The sequence below is a fragment of the Bombyx mori genome, chromosome 15 (genome assembly GCF_030269925.1).
Source record: "Bombyx mori chromosome 15, ASM3026992v2".
Classification (NCBI taxonomy): domain Eukaryota; kingdom Metazoa; phylum Arthropoda; class Insecta; order Lepidoptera; family Bombycidae; genus Bombyx; species Bombyx mori.
This window is the reverse complement of record NC_085121.1, coordinates 15,080,372-15,102,642: the sequence shown is the minus strand read 5'-3', so window position 1 is coordinate 15,102,642 and position 22,271 is coordinate 15,080,372. Positions and strand designations below refer to the sequence as shown.

At 38.9% G+C, this 22,271-nt stretch overlaps 1 protein-coding gene across 1 annotated transcript; it reads left to right on the top strand.

The window, feature by feature from the left end:
* LOC101736831 (probable phospholipid-transporting ATPase IIB) lies at positions 1-22,243 on the top strand. Its single transcript, XM_004922988.5, has 19 exons — positions 1-207; positions 797-899; positions 1,383-1,585; positions 2,499-2,741; positions 4,125-4,345; positions 5,578-5,785; positions 6,669-6,891; positions 8,153-8,339; positions 8,841-8,956; positions 9,938-10,075; positions 10,899-11,072; positions 11,639-11,809; positions 13,649-13,834; positions 14,182-14,368; positions 15,083-15,258; positions 16,027-16,131; positions 16,980-17,106; positions 17,408-17,611; positions 18,679-22,243. Exons 1-19 carry the CDS (start codon positions 155-157, stop codon positions 18,813-18,815), a joined length of 3,162 nt encoding a protein of 1,053 aa, XP_004923045.1. The 5' UTR covers positions 1-154; the 3' UTR covers positions 18,816-22,243.
* Positions 22,244-22,271: the final 28 nt, after the last annotated feature.

The window sequence follows — 22,271 nt, the reverse complement described above, 5'->3', positions numbered from 1 at the left end:
AAAAAATTAATCAACTTCGTGACACTGTTGTAAACTTTGTTTTCTGCAAGTTGAATGCTTGTTTTTCCTTTTTATGTTTCGTTTACCCAAAAATTCAAAACATCAAATTTGAATTTGGGTTTTGTTATATTAAACAAAAGTTTAAAACATTACAATGGAAACAACACCTTTATTAATGAGGCCTAAAAGAAAATCTCTTCTGTCTTGGTTTGTAATTGTTGTCTGTGTATATTTTCTTTGTTGTCTGAATTTAACTATTTTTAATTTATATTAGATGGAACTTTTTATATCTTATACCTTAGGCAGGAATGATAACTATTGAAACATTAGTTTATTTTGTACAATATACATCAATAACAATAACTATCACCTGATTTGACACGCCTTCCGTTGTATGTATGTATGTGCATATTTAAAAAACACTCCCTAAATGACTTAGTACTAGGAACGTAAATTAATTATGCAATAAATATCTCATCTATCCATCTCATTAAATACCAAATCATCAGAAATTGCACTAACATTACCCTAACACAACTGACACTACAAACAGTAGGAAACAGTCACTCAATTAGTGAACAAAAACATCATTCTTGATGGCCTTCTTAACTTACTTTTTGTTCATTGATATTATTGGGCAAGTACTAATCTATAATACAGTCTGAAGGATTTTTGTTACTATTAGCAGTGTCTTCTAAAACCATGTAAAAGTATTTTCAAACAAGTGATTTTTTTAAATAAAATCATAAATTTTCATTCAACTCTAAATGTTGCTAATGTTTGTGAATTTTTTTAGGCTACTGTTATCAAGATTTAAAAAGAAGGAACTAAGTTCTCGAGCCATTAACTTGGGGCACTTACCTGATGAGGAGTTTCCTCCCAATTATGTTTGCAATCAGGTGAGAAACAATTAAATTGTTATCCTTTAAACTATCACTTAATTTTGCATTCCCATCTAGTTGTAGTTGTATTATTTATATATCTATGGGATCTGGATACCACAATTTTAATGGTTCAACACTATGCAAGTAGATTATTTCATCTATATCAGGGGCTCCCAAACTTATTTTATCTACTGCCCACTTTGAGAATAAATTATTTTTAGTGCCCCCATTTTTATGCCTACTTAATAACCACTATAGTGAGAGCACAGTCGGTGTTTAAGAATCCCCCTAGGTGAAATTACAAATTACCTCCCAAACCTCTACACAATGCTCCCTTTTTTTTTTCTGGGTCTCTTACCACCCTGCTTTAGGCATGCAGTGCCCACAAGGCGGCGTTATTGCCCACTTTGGGAAAGGCTAATCTATATAACATATCTTAAATAATTTTTGATTGAAATCAATAATAGGATTCATGTAAAATAATTTCTCTAATTTCAGAAATACAACCTCCTAACATTCCTACCCCTAGTTTTATATGAACAGTTCAGATTCTTTCTCAATATGTATTTTCTTGTGATGGCGGTTAGTCAGTTCATTCCAAGCATTCGCATTGGATACCTGTACACCTACTGGGGACCACTATGTTTTGTTTTAGCTGTAACATTGTTCAGGGAAGCAGTAGATGATTATAGAAGATATAGGTAAGAAATATTTGCATTTTACTCAATCGAAAATTCATTTGGCCATAATTTTAATTGCTCTCGAAGCTTAATTTCAAATTGATTATAGAATACATTAGGTTGTGATCATATAATTAAAAACACTTATTTACGGGATAGATTTTTTCAAATTACTAAGAATGTATGTAATATGTACAATGCGTGATGTATTTTTTACAAAAATACAACAACGTTTAAAACTTTTACATACTTGCAGTATATTTATTAATACCAAGGATTAGCTTAAAATTCAATAAACTTTATACATTAGACCTGAATGTAGTATTACTGCTTACTGGCTTGTCACATAATCTTAAGAACGTGAATAGTTTTTTATTCAAATTTAAATAGAGAATGCTCTGCACTCAGTGGTTGTAGGTCACTATTTGTATAATTTTGGCGCTATTTAGTGCTGTAAAATTATATACTGTTTCTCTTGGGAAATGCTAAAAATTTATAAAGTCAAGCCTTGCCAGTGTAATGCAGCAATTAAAAGCTGTGGACATGCTACTAACTATTAATTTTAGTTTAAAATTTGTTAAATTGCTTTTTTTCCTTCACACACTACACATTAATGTGATTTATTTAATCTAAGTATCAATAAAACAACCTTTGAGCAGTTTAATAAACTATTCTTAATAATTGTGCAGCATCATCATTATTTGAATATGTTACTACATATAGAAAATAAATAATATTTGAATAGAATATTGTTAGCGATTATATACTTTATTCCTAATTCTGTTTGTTCTATTCATGTGGCTATTTCATAACTAATTCCTTCTAAATAGGAGCAAATAACCTCATGATAAGCACATGAAATGATTTTTATTTAACAATCTCTTGTAACCTTGGTGCTTTTTGTTGTTTGTTTTAATATTACTAAATTTTATAGGAGAGATAAAGAAGTGAATAGACAGAAATATGAAAGAATAGTACTAGATACTCCAATAGAAGACTACCGTCCATTTCAAATGGAATATGTCGCAGCATCAGAACTGCGTGTTGGAGACATTGTAATGCTACATAAAGGGCAAAGAGTACCTGCTGACATGATACTTCTTAGAACTAACGAGACCATGGGTACAGTATTCATAAGGACCGACCAGTTGGATGGAGAGATTGATTGGAAATTACGGTAATTTTAATTTGGCATTAACTTGTTATAGGTTTTATTTTTTATTGCTTAGATGGATGGACGAGCTCACAGCCCACTTGATATTAAGTAGTTACTGGAGCCCATAGACATCAACAACGTAAATGCGCCACCCACCTTGAGATATAAGTTCTAAGGTCTCAGTATAGTTACAACGGCTAGCCCACCCTACGAACCGAAACGTATTACTGCTTCACGGCGGAAATAGGCGGGTGGTGGTACCTACCCGTGCGGACTCCCAAGAGGTCCTACCACCAGTGATTACGCAAATTATAATTTTGCGGGTTTGTTTTTTATTACACGATGTTATTCCTTCACTGTGGTATTCAATCGTGAACATTTGTTGAGTACGTATTTCATTAGAAAAATTAGTACCCGCCTGCGGGATTCGAACACCGGTGCATCGCTTCACACGAATGCACCGGACGTCTCATCCTTTAGGCCACGACGACTACATAATATATAGCCTGGTAGTAAATCCCATTCCTCGGTCCTCAAATTTTTTTTCATTTCATAGCAAACCATCAATTTCGTAGATTACATCCAATGCTGTATTTTCAACTGTTAACCCAAAAAAATCTAACTTGTAAAGTAATTCAATAATGGAATCATATTTATTCTATAAATATTATAATGTTAATCAACAGTTTCCTGTTTTTAACCTTATATATATACGATACTGGTTATAATGCTCTTATCTAGCTATGAATCACAAAGAAAGCTTTGTTACTTGTACTCTTCCTGTAATTATTTAAATTATTATATAATTTTAATACTTAATTTTGTACTAGTTGAACCCGTTGTCATCTCAGTAACAATCACAGATATGTGAGGAATCATCCATTCGCGCGTACAAAAAATATGTAAAAAAAACTTTTCTCTCACAAAAACTGAACATAGTTTCAGCTCAACTGGCCAACAGACGCTCGAGTGTCATAAAAACATTAATTTTAAATACGAGATTTCGAATAGAATAGATAGGGTAGGTACCACCACTCTGCCTATTTCAGCCGTGAAGCAGTAATGCGTTTCAGTTCAAAGGGTGAAGCAGCCGTTGTAGCTATACTGATACCTTAGAACTCATATCTCATGGTGGGTGGCTGCATTTACGTTATAGATGTCTATGGGCTCCGGTAACCACTTACAACCGGGTGGGCTGTGAGCCCGTCCATCTATGCAATAAAAAAGGCGTCAACACCTGGCATATTATTCTCTAGTAAGACCACGAATTTTTTAGAAATCTGAAAATCTTTAATATCATTTAAAAAGAATCATTGGCAGGAAAATATAATATGCTGTCATCTCATAGTGTGTAGTCTACCAGTGACTGTCGACCTAATAAACGATATTTATATTTCAACACAGGATACCTCTTTCATCGACGCAAAAGCTGCCGACCGACGCCCATCTCCTGGATATAAACGCTCAGATATTTGTAGAGAAACCCGAGAAGGACATACACTCGTTCATAGGGACTTGTATTCGATTGGACGAGGAGGAACGCGACTCTTTGGACATTGAGAACACGCTGTGGAGTGGCTGCGTCGTGGCGTCAGGTCAAGCTACAGGCCTCGTTATATACACGGGTGAGATGGTTATTCCTATTCTATTAAACATTAAAAAAGAAGCTGTAAGTGCCATTAGCCAAAAGAGAATTTGTTATAATATAAAAAGATTTAAATATATTAAATATTTTTTAAATAAATTAAATATGTTTTCCATTGCTCTTACAAATTACATCAAAAGTTAAGTCGTTTGGATGAAATAGTGACTGATAGGTATTCCATCGTTTAACTTTTTCAATATGGTATAAACTTGTGAATAAACATTCCCTCGTTTATTAACAATGACTACAGTTTTTTTTAATTGATACTTCTGTTTGCACGTCTCTATGCTGTCAACATTTTCTGATGAGCAAACAAGTGAACGAAGCTTGTACTCTATGAAACAGATGTCATACAAATGCATAGGCCACGAACAAACAATTTTATTTCTCAAAATGCGAGGAGGTGGTCACGTCTACCCAGTATTAGGTGGTTACCAAAGACTAGAGTAACAGTGAAATGTCTCAATTGTAATTTAAATAGCTAGCCGATACTTCGGCAAGGTTATCTTGCTATACAAACAGGAAGATCGTTACCCAACTGTTCGAACCCAAGCCTTATCGCCACACTGCATGCCCACGCCCTGGTAGGACCTCTTGTGAATCCGCACGGGTAGGCACCACCGCCCTGCCTATTTCAGCCTGTGAAGCAGTATTGCATTTCGGTTTGAAGAGCGGGGCAGCCGTTGTACTGTAAAAACTGAGACCTAAGATCAGCCAGCAGATGGCGCTGTAGTCGATATCTAGATTATTTATCTATACTGCAACTAAACGGCTGGATTGACTTGAATGAATTTTTGTGTATGCATTCATAGAATAACGTCTGTCGAGTCCGCTAGTATATTTATACAGATAATAAACACCCAAACGAAGAACAAACAAAAATTTCATGAAACCACGACCCACGGCGCAACACACTTTTACTAGTGGTAGGACTTTACTGGGTGGTAGGACTTCTTGTGAGTCCGCACGGGTAGATACCACCACCCTGTCTATTTCTGCCGTGAAGAAGTAATGCGTAAATGCGTTCGGTTTGAAGGGTGGGGCAGCCGTTGTACTGTAAAAACGGAGACCTAAGAACTCATATCTCAAGGCGGGTGGCGCATTTACGTTGTAGATGTCTATAGGCTCCGGTAAACACGTAACACCAGGTAGGCCGTGAGCTCGTCCTTCCTAACCTAAGCAATAAAAAAAACCACGATATCGTCCTATCAGGAAGCGAAACTCGGAGTGTAATGAACAACGCCGTGCCGCGGTCTAAGGTCGGCCGCCTGGACCTGCAGGTCAACGACCTCACCAAAGTGCTCTTCTTCGCAACGCTATTCGTGTCGCTGCTGCTGATCATACTCAAGGGGTTCACGGGGCCCTGGTTCGGATTCTTCTTTAGATTCATCTTACTGTTCTCCTACATCATTCCTATAAGGTAGGTAACCACTTAAAACAATATTCACTTAATGCTTACATTACACTGTGATTAAATGAAATTTTTCTGTTATAAATTACTCATTGCGTCATTACAGTGATGATTTTATTGCAATGAATTATAATCAAATTCATATTAGAAAAAAAAAACATACTTGTTTGTTAAGATATATGGAAACAGATAATAAAAATTTATTTGAAGAAAATAAAAGGCCTTAAACATCATTTGGATAAACGTCTGTGATAACTACAAAAATCATTATGAATAAATTTTAATGTATTTTTTATTGGCATATTGGGTAGACAAGTTCACAGGACGCTTGTTGCTAATCGGTTTCCGAAACCATAGACACTTCAATGCTGTCATCATAAGACACGGAGACTGGATTGTACGAGCGAAATATTAATGACATTGGAATACCGACTATAGCGACAAACCGGAACACGTGACTAGTTCTGCGGTAGATTTGGTGGGTGCTTACTCGGACCTCTGTCTCGATTATTTTTTTTGATTGGCCTTGTAGGCAGGCTAACATACGGCCCACCTGATGATGAGTGGTTACCGTCGTCCATGGACTCAATTGGAGTTCAAACACCGTGGAGTGGAGCTCATTACAAAGCGGGATGGTACGTGGCAAAAAATATCTCTGGGAACGTACTGTGGATGAACGCAGTGGCCCCAGGTAATATGGATGAACTCTACGCCGGTGGCGAGCGGTGCGATCGTAAAAATGAGATGATGGAATCATCTCAAACAATTCCTCAAAGCACTCCCTATGGAACATACGGTACAAAATACAGAGAGAACTGAAGTCCCTCCACAGACCCAGACGTTTCAAACGATCCGAAAGAATATTCTAAATATACTTTTTTCTTATTCACAGCTTAAGAGTAAATCTTGACATGGGCAAAGCGTTCTATTCATGGACAATACAACGCGACAAAGAGATCGAAGGTACCGTGATGAGGTCCACGACCATACCCGAGGAGTTGGGTCGCATCCAGTACCTGCTGGCGGACAAGACCGGCACTCTCACCAAGAACGAGATGGTCTTCCAGAAGCTGCACTTAGGAAATGCTTTGTTTGACAGAGAAAGATTTAATGAGGTATTCCGCAGTCGAGGCCTAATGCTCAATATATCTATACATATAAATAAAATTAGTGTGTCTGTTTGTAGTATTGAAATAACCGCTTTTTACTACATGCATATGAATATATATACGGTACATACACCAAAATAACATTTTTTTGAATTTTTGTCTGTTTGTCTGTCTGTTTGTTCCGGCTAATCTCTGGAACGGCTGGACCGATTTTGACGAGACTTTCACTGATAGGTAGCTGATGATATAAGGAGTAACTTAGGCTACTTTTTTAGACTAGCTTCGCCCCGCGGCGTCACCCGCAGTTATTGTCGTACCGCGCGCAACATGGCGGGCTTCGCCTATCAATAATAACATTTAATGATTCCGAAGTGAAGCGAGGGCGGGTCGCTAGTATAAAAATAATGTCCACTTGTTGAAGCACCTAGTACGTCACCTCTCGTATTTTACTAATACTATAACGGAAACCTGTCCTGAAGTTTGAACAATAACTGAAAATTCAACTCAATTGGATAAATAACTCGTGAATATATAACCGAAAAACAAAGAGAGACACGATCAAAAATTCATTTTCAAATATAATATTAAATTATGCCTTTATTAATTTTTTAATATAATATATAATTTAAAAAAATCGATATCACAAAGACAAAAAAAAAATTCGACTGTGTCCGTTCTTAACGAATATCAAAACGTGAATTACCGTATTAAATCAAAGTAGTAGAATTTCTACATGGTACCCAGAATGAGCCACTCTGCTCTACTGTATTAATGTACTGTAATTTGTAAGTTAGTCTAACAAATTTCATTGTTTTCCAATTTTCATTATCATTTTTATAAATTAAATACATGTGTAATATAGTGCACTTATTCGTAATTTTAGAGAATGTTTTCTCAAGCTCTTCTTGCCCTTTAAGTAATATCAACCTTAACCCACGCTAAAACTCCCAAAGAGATCGATCTCGTTCCCTGGGTGCTGCAGGTGTGTCCAAGAGACTGATACGGGTCTACAAGTCAGCCAATTTTTTTTCCTACCTAAGCTGATAGCCTCTCAAGGCTATATCAGCGTAACCGGGCGAGTAGGTGAGCTCAGGTGGCTCGTGTTGTTGCTAACACGAACCCTGGCAAAAGCTCTGCTTCGCAGAATCTACCACCGGATCGAAAACTCAGTGGGCTGTATCTGTGGGTTAATTTACTCGCCGAGCCCTTCGTCTCAAGGGCCGGGGAGTCAGTCCAAAATAGCGTAAACACAAACCCATTTTTTCAGGTGGAAGCCCTCCTGACGCAGCACATCACGAACGACGGCCCGTCCCTGGCGGCGTCGCCGGTGGACGCGCCCGACCCCGCCGCCCCCACCCCGCGCCAGGTGTGGCAGGCCGTGCTGGCCATCGCGCTGTGCCACAACGTCACCCCGGTGTACGACGCGCCCGCCGGGGACGACGACGCGCAGTCCGGTCAGTACAAGCGACTGGAACTCAGCAATACGACCACCGATCCGCATAATGCACAGTGACGTAACGATCTAAACTCGCGCCCGGGGTACAACGTCTTTTTAGCCATGCCCCCGCCGCCATTTTTTTCTTTTTATTTACGAATTAACATTTATTATCACTGGCACTAAACTTATAATATATTTTCCAGAAATAAAATATAAAAAATATACAAAATTATCCAGCAATTTTTTGTTTTGCGAAAGATTTGGCGCCCCATTGTGAGCAGCGCTCGGGGCATGATGCTCCCCTCTTGCCCCTCCCCTCGTTACGCCACTGATAATGCATGACAGTATGTGACAGACTTTAGGGTCGATGCCGACAGTGACGCGACGTAACCTGTTGGACTAAGGCCGACTGAAACCCTTAAAGCTACACAAGGGACTAAACATACTATTCATTACTCAAGTAATATTTTTTATTTCATAATCCATCACTGAGCCTGGTTTGGTTTGCATCACACAGATATGGCGAGTTCAGTGGTCTCGGAGAGCTGCGGGGGTGCGGTGCCGCAGCAGGAGCTGTGCGACTACCAGGCCTCGAGTCCCGACGAGGTCGCCTTGGTCAAGTGGACCGATATGGTAAATATCGACTATCATAGATATGAGATTGATGACATATCCTTCTTCAAGCGAGGCTTGTGGAGAGCACTTAACGGTAGGCAGCGGCTTGGCTCTGCTCCTGGCATTGCTGAAGGCTATGGGTGACGGTAACCACTTACCATCAGGTGGGCCGTATGCTCGTCTGCCTAAAAGGGCAATAAAAAAAAAAGAGTTAAAAATATATATTCGAATTTCAAAACATCTGTCGTCTAATATGTAAGACATACTGTAGAATTTCATTTTTATTAGTAAACTAGCTTTAGCCTGCGACTCCGTCCGCGTGTAATAGTTACTTTGGCATAACGCTAAATTTTACCCCCCACTTCATTTACGTAGAAAGTGAAAATATTTTAAAACATTCTTTATTGGTGCTCCACTTGTATTGGTCTTACCGTGATGTTATATAGCATATAGCCTTCCTCAATAAATGGGCTATCTAACATTGAATGAATTTTTCAAATCAAACCAGTAGTTTCTGAGATTAGCACGTTCAAACAAACAAACAAACTCTTCAGCTTTATAATATTAGTATAGATGAGTTATCCATAAATAAATTAAGTTTAGTCGAACTTTCGAAATAATAATCCGAAGTTAATAATGAAGAGATACAATCGCTAAAGAAGTAAATAAGATAATTTTCGGTTGTCGTAGAAGATGATTAAATGTGTTTAAGGGTATTGTCTCTCTGAAGGCTTCGTTCTTACATCATCATACCTACGACATCGCGACCACGGAACCCTTGACCACGTTACCCGTCTCATATGTCCAAGGCTCATTCCGATATCTTATTAATATTTATTTATTTATTTATGTACACAAAAAAGAAGACATAGTACAGAGTAATAGGAAAATTATGTACAAAGGCACTGCTTATTTCTTTAAAAAATCTCTTCCAGCAGACCTGCGAGAGGATTATGAGAATAATAATTAAAAGTGATGATTCTTCTTCTTAATTTTCAGATGGGCGTGTCCCTGTATAGAAGAGACTTGCACAACATCTCTTTAAAACTGAGGGCGACCAATGAAATTATACAGTTCAGCATATTGCAGATATTCCCGTTTACTAGCGAAAGCAAAATGATGGGGATCATCGTTCAGGTAACACGGAGACTGAAGTCGACGCACCGCACCGCCGTTTCATTGGATAGGGTAGCTGACCGGCTAGCCCTACTGTCGGACGTGCCATTAAACATTAAACGTAATCTTTTACTGGTGGTAGGACCTCTTGTGAGTCCGCACGGGTGGGTGCCACCGCCCTACCTATTTCTGTCGTGAAGCAGTAATGCGTTTCGGTTTGAAGGTTGGGGCAGCTGTTGTACTGTTAAAACTGAGACTTTAGAACTCATGTCTCGAGGTAGGTGGCCTAAACGATAAGACGTCCGGTGCATTCGTATCTAGCGATGTAACGGTGTTCGAATCCGACAGGCGGGTACCAATTTTCCTAATGAAATACGGTAAAGGAATAATACTTCCTCGGTGAAGGAATAACATCGTGTAACAAAAGACAAACCCGCAAAATTATAATTTGTGTAATTACTGGTGGTAGGGCCTCTTGTAAGTGCGCACGGGTAGGCACCACCACTCTGCCTAATTCGGTCGTGACGCAGTAATGCGTTTCGGTTTGAAGGGTAGGGCAACCGTTGTAACTATACTGAGACCTTAGAACTCATGTCTCGAGGTGGCATTTACTTTGTAGATGTCTATGGGCTCCGATAACCACTTAACACCAGGTGGACTGTGAGTTCGTCCACCCAACTACACAATAAAAAATAATAATAATAATAAATAAATTAATGATACATTAGATTTAATTTAATTAGATAGTTATGTGTGCGAGTGTGTGTGAGTGCGGTTGTGTGTGTGTGTCTGTGTGCGAGCGTATGTGTGTATCCTTTTAAGCTATAAAAATAAACGGTGGCAGGAGGAGAACTCTGAGGAGATACGGTACTACGTGAAGGGCGCGGACGTGGCGCTGGCGCGGCTGGTGCGCTCGGGCTGGCTGGGCGCGCAGTGCGGGCGGCTGGCGGCCGACGGGCTGCGCACGCTCGTGTTGGCGCACCGCACGCTCGCACGACAAGAGTACCTTGAGTTCGAGGCACGCACGCTAACTGTTTTTTTTTTTTTTTTTTTGAAGTTATACTTCTTTAGGCGCGTTATGAAAAATTGATGAGAGTGAAATTTTACGATGCGCGCGCACCGTGACACAAAATTAACAGAATGAAGTTGCCCACTAAATCGCTCATTACAATACGACCGACGTAACTTGGCGAGTCTGAATATAGCCGCAGGTGAACTTTCCGAACCGTACCGAGAATTACCGAATTTACACGATGTCAAGAAAAGGGATGTCCAATATGCGTGTTTGAGGATGTTGTTTAATCGATTTTTTTTCAAATTGATTAAAATTTAATTTAAAAAAAAAAGAAATGAAATTAATAAAAATAAACTATAACTTCTTACGCGCGTGCGTAAGTACATGCACCTTTTTTTTTGTTTTTATGCATTTCTATCGATATGATGATTCTGGCCGAGACGGATTAACTTCCTGCCCGCTTCGGTCGTGAGGCATATGATCGCATGTTCTAACTCTATTAACGGTTCCAAGTTCATCGTATGACAATGGTGAGCGAGTAATTGTGATGGTGGGTCGTGGTGTCGCAGGCGGAGTACAAGGAGGCGCGGCTGTGCACGAGCGGGCGCGGCGAGCGCACGGCGGCCGTGCTGTGCAAGCTGCACCGCGGGCTGGAGCTGCTGGGGCTCACCGGCGTGGAGGACCGCCTCGCCGACCGCGTGCCCGCCACGCTCGGCATGCTGCGCGCTGCCGGGATCAAGGTAACGAACTCATGCTCTTCAATAAAATGTCGAACTTTCGATTTTTATAGTTTTAATCTTGTCACTCATTTTGAGTTACGAAGTCGTTCCAGATATTTTAGCAAACTCGTTCTTCTACAAGCCTCTTCTTAAATACAGTAGACTTCATTAATAACGGCCTCGGTTATAACGACTTTTTTGTTATAGCGACGTCAAACTTACGTCCCTTGAATTTAAAAGATACTTTCCTAAGAAATTCATTCGGTTATAGCGACTTTGCATATACTCGTAGCGTCAATTTCGGGTATAGCGACTTGTTTTTATGAACCATTTATGACAGATTCCCAGGAATCTCTTACGGATATTGCTATTGAGTCGGCAAAGGCACAAGGACTCATTCATAAAACTATTAAGCTTTCTTATCCTTTGTTTACATTTACAGATGATCAAACAAGTGCTTTGTTTGTATGTAGGAAAATACAAATAAAGCATTTGCTTGACCATCCGTGCTAAGTAGTCCTCTATTCAGCACGGGAAACTTATGTGAATATTGACGATCTTGACTTGATGAAATTGTTGAGTCTGTTCAAACACAAGAAAAAGAGGATGAAGAAGAGGAAGAAGATTGAAATCTAAATGAAATTCCAACAACTACTGATGCATTATGTGTTATAAACAACGCTCAAGTACTGTTTATTTGGTGAAGATCAAAATAATTTAGATGTTGAAGGAATTATGAAAATGGATTACACCTTACAGCGTGCAGAAACAACTAAACTTAAACAGTGCCCTATAACACGTTTTTTCAATAACACCCATGTATACCATAATTAAATAAATAATAAGTAAATATATTTGTACATGAATTTTTATTATTTCGGATATAGTGACGACATTAAAATGCCCCGTCCGCCGTCGTTATAACCGAAATTCACTGTATATATCAAATACCATAGGTGAACTTTAAAGTTATATAATGAAGTGAAATTGTGACAGTACTACGGGCTCATAAGAACTCGCATCCAGGGCCGTAAAACAATCTCAAAAAAAAAAAAAATACGAAGTCGAAGGTTCAGTTCTGTTACGTTACGGCTGTGCTACGCTTCATACATGGGCCACTGCGTGTGAACATTCGATTTGATTATATAAGCCGCGCCAGTAAAGAAACGAATCTAAAATGGCGGCGGCGATCATGCGCTCTCACTCTAAACTATTGCTGTCTTTAGTCGCACACGGCGCGTATTGCATGCAAGAAAAATATCAGTTCTGACTTTGTTCTCAGTCGCGCTCTGTTTTCTCTCAAATTCTGTTGGTATTTGTTCGTTATGTTGTTATTTATTTTACAACGCCCAAACCCCCCTCTACCAGGGCACCAAAGTAAAGTAAAGTACATTCTCATTTGTTTTTTTATATTTTTTTACAATAAACAACTTTTTCTTTCTATCTTTTTTATTTGTTGACCCTACCATCTGTCAGTGCGGGTACATAGACGCAATTTTCGATTCGTTTCTTTATTGGCGCGGCCTAATAACACCGTGCCGGCAGACGTTGATGCTAACCCATGCATCAGCCCGCTGAGTTTCTCGCCGGATCTTCTCAGTGGGTCGCGATTCCGATCCGGTAGTAGATTCATTCGCGAAGCAATTGCTCTTGAGTTGTCAGGTCTCCTTCGGAGGCGCTCGGGCAGTTGTTAGCAAATCCCACCCCACCTGGCTGAGCCTTTGCTCGCCCACATGTCCTGGTGAAACTGGAAAGACCTCCGGGCCACCAGTAATCTTTCAATAAAATAAAAACGTAGACTGGCGACAAGCTAGACGCAATTTTCGATTGGTTTCTTTATTGGCGCTGCCATGCCGGCAGACGTGGATGCTGACTGGCGACAAGCTGGAGACGGCGCTGTGCATCGCGCGCTCGCTGCAGCTGGGCGGCGGCGCGGAGTGGCGGGTGGCGCGCGACTGCAGCTCGCGCCTCCACGCGCACACGCTGCTGCTGGCGCTGGCCGACCAGCCCAACATGGACCTCATCATCGAAGGAGAAACGCTCGAAGTAAATATACGCAATATCACTAATCTATATATCGACGCTTGAAAGGCAAACGTGACTAAGCGACAATAACTGCTTTATACATAAACGATAGGCAATAACCATATTCGATGCGCAAAAAAATATATATTTCTAGGTCTATTAAAATCATTTCAATCCTACAGTTAGATTCGTTAAAATATAATTTTTTTCATGTATTTCAACTTTAAATTAGTCTACTGTAAAGCTTACGCATTGTCGCTTAGTCATGTTTGTCTTTTAAGCGTCGATATATACAATAGAAAAAATACATAAATACTAGATGATTGTCGCAAATTACAAGTCTTTATACACGTCGTCGTTCGGTCCAGGTGTGTCTGCAGTCGTACGAGGAGGAGTTCGTGAAGCTGCTGTGCGGCTGCAGCGGCGTGGTGGTCGCGCGCTGCTCGCCCACGCAGAAGGCGACGGTCGCGCGACTGCTGCGCGCCCGCGGACACGTGGTCGCCGCCGTCGGGGACGGAGGAAACGACGTCGCCATGATACAGGAAGCCGATATTGGTAAATACTGTTACGCGCTGGGGCTTGGGATAAATAAAATTCTATCGAATTACAAGTTAACACTGTATTAGCACTTATAACACTGAAAACACTTAACAAACACTATAATATTCTCAATTCGCTTCTTTCGCTTCGTTTCAGCTGATCCGTTCGCTGTTTCGCTTCGAGTAGTTCCGATTACTAACTGACTGCGTGCCATCTCTGCAATGCTTTTATAGTCGAGACGAAATCTCTAGGCTCGTCGAGAACATTCCTCACAAGTCGATTATTGTATTTCCGCTATCTGACAATAGATGGCGTTGTACTTCTCGGGTGTTCTAAATGCTACTAGAATGCTTTCTATTTGTAAAGAAATTCTACTAAATGTTATTTTTATTGAGACTCAGGCATATTCCGTGTTTATATCATTTGCGATAGATGTCATCATCGCTCATCATCATAATTCTCGGGAATTTGGTTTCCGAGGATCAGCTGATGATTATATATATTACATCGCGTGCTCGATAAACATCATTAATACAATTTTGAACATTATTTTGTTAGGGTTGCCGAAATCTAGATCACAAATATTTACAAAAATAACCTTTAGAGAACTGCTCTAATACATCGTGCACTTTTGTTTAAGTACAGGAATATCATAGTTTCTGCTTGATGTCATAGCTGACAAAGCAGTGGAGGTTGTTAATAACCTAAGACTTATAACGTTTGTACCAGGCGTCGGTATAGAGGGAGCGGAGGGTCGCGCGGCGTCGCTGGCCGGTGACGTCAGCGTCCGCCAGCTCTCGAACCTGGCGCGCCTGTTCCTGGTGCACGGCCGCCGCTCCGTCATGCGCTCGGCGGCGCTCTGCCTCTTCATAGTGCATCGGGGACTCATCGTTTCCACTATGCAGGTCCGTTATTCCAAAATTATTCCATACTAGCTGACCCGGCAGACTTCGCAGTGCCTCAATCGATAAATAAAAGACCTAAGCTTTTGTATTATAAAAAATAAACTTAAAACAAACAAAAGGAATCCGTCCGACGGGCGACACATCAAAGGAAAAACAAAATTGTTATTATTATTTCATTCAGAGCATTTTCATATTTATCTACCTTTTAAACCTTCTGTGAACTTCCACAAATAATTCAAGACCAAAATTATCCAAATCGGTCCAGCCGTTCTCGAGTTTTAGCGAGAGTAACGAACAGCAATTCATTTTTTATATATATAGATTTATTTGTCTCATTGGTAGTTAGTAGATTATCGATATCTTATAGAAATAGGGCTTATATCTCTATAAGATATCGATTACGACTCTTCGTTAAACAACACAATCGAGGCATACATTCGACCTCGTTTCCCAAGGTAGATTATCATTGGACAAAGGATGTTTGGCACATGTTAGAATCGGGCTAACGACATTTTGAAGATACATTTGGATATATACAAGTTCCAAACAATAACGTTCAGACCGTCGATCTACCGAGCAATTACACTCGTTCGATGGAGGATCTTCCCTTTGTCGTTTACCCCCAAATATGTCCTTAACCAGGTAGCCAGATTCAGGCATCTGTCAAATATCTTGTGTTCTGAGATAGCTACCCCCTACACTGTATAAATCCATTACTCGTTTGCCTATTTAGATGAAAAAAATAATAATTCTGAAATCGTCCAACAGGCGGTGTTCTCAGTGGTGTTCTACTTCTCGTCGGTTTCGCTGTACCCCGGCTTCCTGATGGTCGGTTACGGTACTCTATTCACGATGCTGCCTGTCTTTTCATTGGTGAGTCGATGTCGAGGCCTTTCTGTCTCACTTTGTTTTTTTTTTTGTTCTACTAGGTTTCACAGACGCTTTTAAATATATATATTTTTTTATTGCTTAGTTGGGTGGACGATCCCACAGCCCACCTGGTTTTCAGTGATTACTGGAGTCCATAGACATTTACGACGTAAATACGCCATCCACCTTGAGATATAAGTTCTAAGGTCTCAAGTATAGTTACAACGGCTGCCCCACCCTTCAAACCGAAACGCATTACTGCTTCACGACAGAAGTAGGCGGGGTAGTGGGACCTACCCGCGCGGACTCACAAAAGGTCCTGCCACCAGTAAAAAATAACTGACTATTACTAAGTACCACTAAAAATATGCAAGATACTCAGGATTAACTATATTCTAAACATGTGAACACCATATAAAAATGAACATCACACAAAATTTATAAAAAATATATCAATTCATTGAATAAATATTGAACTTGAAATATGAGAAACTAGGTTGGGTTACGAACACTAGACAAGGATCTGTCTTCATTTTTATAAGATGTGTTGTAAACTTCGTGATAGATGTGAAAGGCAATATAGTAATATCGATGTTGCCGCTTTCTAAAATATTTTACGATTTCATCATCATCATCATCATCATCTTAGGCCTCACAGCCCAGGGTAGGCCTTAGTCTGGTCCAGTATGTCTCTCCAGACTGCTCTGTTTAGACTTCAGAGCATTCCCCTTGCAATTCTTGACACCGATATCTTTGAGGTCGTGCTCTACGCCATCTAACCATCGGAGTTTGGGGCTGCAAATATAAATTATTATTTTTATTTCAAAATTATAACTCCGAATATGTCCCAGGTGCTCGATAAAGATATATCCAGTTCGACGGTGCTTCGCTACCCGCAGCTCTACAAACAGCTGACGAGAGGACGCCAGCTATCCTACAAAACGTTCTATATTTGGACTGGAATATCTATATATCAAGGTATCGATTCGTTACTAGACGTCACATCACTAGGGTATATTGTAAATACTACTTTACGGTAGGCAGCAAGCTGGCTCTGCCCCTAGCATTACTGACGTCCATGGGCGACTGTAACCGCTCACCATCAGGTGGGCTGTATGCTCGTCTACCTAGAAGATCAATAAAAAAATCAACAATATCGATATTTCTGCTGTTGTATTCCTGAAGTGATTACATCAGTAGAACAGAACTGTTATATAAGCTCAGCTCCCATTGTTTGTTTCACTGAAGAAATCAATTGAATAACACTTTAACCCCGCAGGTGGCGTGATCATGTACGGAGCGCTAGTTCTGTTCGAGGACCAGCTGATCCACATAGTCGAGATCAGCTACACCGCCCTGATACTGACCGAGCTCATCATGGTGGCCCTCACGGTGGTCACGTGGCACTGGCTCATGGTCGGAGCCGAGCTGGTCAGCCTCCTCATGTACATAATAACCTTGCTGATATTCACCACGTACTTTGGTAAGTCTTACTATATTACAATTGTATTGATTAAGGTCTCCAAGTAACTAATGCATAGATTGCGGTACATTTTGATTGGTGGTAGGACCTCTTGTGAGTCCGCTCGGGTAGGTACCGCCGACTTGCCTATTTCTGCCGTGAAGCAGTAATGCGTTTCGGTTTGAAGGGCGGGGCAGCCGCTGTAACTATACTAAGAGCTTAGAACTTATATCTCAAGGTGGGTGGCGCATTTACGTTGTAAATGTGTATGGGCTCCAGTAACCACTTCACATCAGGTGGGCTGTGAGCTCCTCCACCCATCTAAGCAATAAAAAAAAATTGATTGTTTTACTTTTACCTTCGTGCTTCTCTAAAAAGAATTTTCATTCAATAATTGTTGATTTTCAAAATATTACGCGCAATTACAATGGTACTCGATAGAGGGCGTTTAAATCGCGCTCTGGTTATTTAGCTAGGTTCCCTACTAGAGCTTGGTCCAGCATACATGGAACGCTGGTTCCTCAGGTAGAAGTTTCCAATAGATATGTGTCGTTCGTTCAATTTTAGAGATTCAGATCAATACTGACCTGTTGACAAAATGATCCGGTTCGTACGACTCGTTCAGTCGAACGTTTGGATTACCATTTATCACATCAATTTATGACGTAATTAATATTATCATGTCACTGGCTGAATAAAGTTTAGTATTAAATAACAGTTTAAAGGAACTGTTATAGTTCAATTGTTTACGTTAGATCAAAACAATTCAAATGCGTTATGCGTCATTATGCGACAACGAACGAATAAACGAGACGGGCGCGGGTCGAGACGCGGCAACCCGAAATGACCCGAATGACTGTCGTATGGTTCTTTTCTGCTGATTCGTAGGTTTTGTTAAACAAGTCGATCTAGTGAACGACTCATATTTTTTGAAGTGACCTTATCGTTCGCGTGCATTTTGAGACCCGGGTCGTTTGATTCGTTCGTTCGCGAACGACACATATCTAGTTCCCAACTGGTGTTGGGTAGTGGGATTAATGTACGTAATATCTTGTATCTACTAAAATTATTGATTTCTACTCGTACAGACGCTGATTTCATAAGACATTGGGATTTCTGGTGGAAGGTGATCACGATAACTCTAGTGTCGTGTCTACCATTGTATATCGTCAAATACATGCACAGGAAATGGAGCAACCGCCAGTACAAGAACATTCGAACGTGATCCTTAAGCGTATAGGCCGTAAGATCACATTAAAACGATTTGTATTTCATCCAAACTTGCACTCATCGGTCGACCCGGTTTTCTCTAATAAGTCATTCCTGAACAGTTAATCTTAATAATATTGTAAACACGAAAGATTGTAACGATGTATGGATATATGTTTCTTGCTTTTACACGCAAAAACTAGTGGATTAATTTTGATGAAAATTCACAATAATATAACTTACACATCAGAATAACACATAAGCTATAATTTATAAATATATAGTTTGAAGTACCCAAAATATTACGATAAGTGTCTAGTGTTGTATAATTTTATATTGCAAATGAGAATGTTACGAAAACTATTCTGCGATCGATAAGTCGACGTTCCGAATGAAACGACTACAACATCTCGAGACGGTCGCTGCGGCCGGAACGTAACATTATACATACTTAATTATACTAGTTAATATACGTACATACTCGATATGAATAAATCGATATTAAGAATGTTTGACAATTCACAGAAACATAATACAATTGTTAAAAAAAGGCATCTCCTCTGATCATAGACCTCAACAGTTAGGGAACCAGAATAGAGTTTTCGATAAATAATATATAAGATAATAATATTGTCTCAATTTAAAATACGGTATACATTTAAAATAATAGATTTAATTTTCATTATCAAATAATTGACAATTATATTTAGTTAAACATTTATAATAATCAGCCAGCCCACGTCCACTGCTGGGCACAGTGTGCTTAGTGCGAGTTTTTTAACGTTCTAGCTAGCGTGAAAGTTAGCTCATATTTGTATGTAATAGGATCGTTTGCCTACGTTTTCCGCTAGGGGCACTGTTTCAACGGCATACAAAATTGGGTTGACTTTTACGCTATCGAGAACGTTAAAAAGCTCGCACTAAGCACACTGACCTCCCCCAGGTCGGTCCGCCTCCAACGGAGCCCCGCGACCTCCATCAGGTCATCGGACACCTCGTGGGAGGCCTGCCCGCGTTGTAACTTCCGCGACAACATTTTGATCTTTAAAAGCTTTTTAAAACATTAGATAAGTTTAATTAATAAGGGTTACCGGTTTCACGTTCCATAAAGTTGATTCGGCTCAATGACGAGTGTAAATGTATATAATTAGTGGCCTGAAGCTAAAAGTTACTGAGACCTTAGAACTTATATCTCAAGGTGGGTGGCGCATTAACGTTGTATATGTCTATGGGCTCCAGTAACCGCTTAACACCAGGTGGGCTGTGACCTCGTCCACCCACCTCAACAATAAAAAAAAAATTTCGATTTTGTTTGAAATGAGATTGCACTATCAGTTTTTTTTTTAAAAGTACGACATTATTTTGTGCTAAATGGGTGTTAATTTAATCATTCAATTTTTTTTGGGTGTTAGTTTAATTACACTATTGTTTTTGCACCGATGGCTCATTGTTCTGATGCTTAATACTAAAGTAATTATTACTGACATTGGCCTTATTAGCACCAGATCACAGATATAACGAACCCAAGATTACTAACGAATTTTAAACATCACATTATTTCAAAGGGTAAAACGCATATTATGTGATATTTTTTTCTTATAAAATACACAACAGTGTATTTATTCTATTTAGTGTTTTCTTCGATTTTCACGAGACAGTATTTTCGTAGAAATTATTAAAATTAATTTAATAATAGATTTATTACAGAAGTTTTAAAAACTTTACGTTTTCGTATTATTTCGCGACATTTGAACACAGTGCTATCTAATGAAAAAAAAAAAATATTTTTTTTATTAAGAGGGTTTAGTTTATCTTAGATATTCTAAGCCGGGGCGGTTCCGAAGTAGCTGAGCGGTGCGGGAGGGGGGACAGCTAATAAAACATGGAGCTAAGAGTTATTCACTGGTGTGATTGATTCAAATCAAATCAAAAAAATTTTATTGTTGTAATAATGAAAGGGAGTATTATCGATGCCGGTATCATCACTAAAGTAAACATGTTCCTAGGCAAACGCCTCCCACTACAAACGGGCTAGGACCTAAAGAGGTTTTTTCCGAAACCGAAAGGTCAATAAACTACTTAACTAAGCTTTGACAAAATACTTTTCCTATAATTAACTTGGTAATAATCCTATAATTAACTTAGTAATGTCATGTTAAATTTTTTTTTTTTTTTATTGTCGTAATAATCTCCAGCACCTTCCTTGTTTTTGGGAACGATTCCAATATACCCCAAATATTTTATGTGTACAAATCGATAAACTGCATGTTGTATGGTTAGTTAAACAAATGCGAACACATGAACCTTGATCGACCTGATGGTGACGTGTCTAGTAAAATCATCTGATTTTTAAACAAATTAACTAAAATACTTTTGAATTATCGCAACATTATCATATGGTTTTACCAGATTTTTTATAGTATTGTATAATAGTATTTCGTACTCTAGTATGTAAACCTTATACTGAACTGTTACTATTTATCACATAAAAAGGTTTTTAATGCACGGGTTAAAAATAATTATTAATGTTCCGCTAGAAAAATATTTTAGATATAAAAATTGAGTGTAACTGTGATTTCAATTATTAATGAAATTAATATGCATATGTATTTTATATTATAATATGTACAGAACCTAATTAATAGGCTTACATTATTATGATGATAAGGGAAATTAAAGTTTTATGGAAACATAAAATGAGTTTTAGACTCAAACACATAGTTTTCGAAATTAAATTTAATTTAATTGCGTTAAAAGAAAAAATATATATTGGACGCTTATATTTATTTAATATTTCATTTTACGATTCATATAGTAGTAACACTGTCAGCTTTGGGAGTCTAGTGATATTTACTATTCCCGCCCGATCTGTTATTCCCTCGATTCTCAGGAGGATCAAGTCAGTCCGGTTCTGATTTATTTGCGGCCACAAAAGGCCATTAACGCCAGTTTTGTTTGAAACTAAACATCAAACGCTGAAAGATAACCTAAAAATAAAACCTATTTTTGACCGTAACATAAAGAATCAATTAAAATATCAAATATGACCGACCACGGCCCGTAGTTAGCCAACATTTACTATAGTGTTTCCAATAGTCAGTACTGTGTTTGAAGTGAATTTCCTCCGCGGATGCTCACAGTCGGCAGAGTGTAGTCGTATGTGGACATTGATATTGACAGGCAATGATTGCGTTTGTAACTGTTAAATTGTCTACTTTGATAAATTTTTTTTTATAATAAATTAAAAAATATATCTACCATTGTATGTTAAAGAAAATGTACAAATATTTTTCACTTGTGATATATACTTATATATTATGTTTATTTAAATTATAAAGTTTAAACTAAATATTTTATTTTGGAATGTTGATTGTTTCATGTTTATCATAACGTTATCCCATGTAAATGTAATGTGTTTTATTCAATAAAATGTTTCGACAAAAATGTGTGTATGGTTTTCATTTCAAATTCA

Bases quoted from the DNA above. Each gene is read 5' to 3' on its own strand.
- LOC101736831 (XM_004922988.5), top strand. From the start codon at position 155: ATGGAAACAACACCTTTATTAATGAGGCCTAAAAGAAAATCTCTTCTG. The intron at 208-796 runs GTTTGTAATTGT...GAATTTTTTTAG, and splicing joins AGAAAATCTCTTCTGTCTTG to GCTACTGTTATCAAGATTTA. The intron at 11,073-11,638 runs GCACGCACGCTA...GTGGTGTCGCAG, and splicing joins AAGAGTACCTTGAGTTCGAG to GCGGAGTACAAGGAGGCGCG.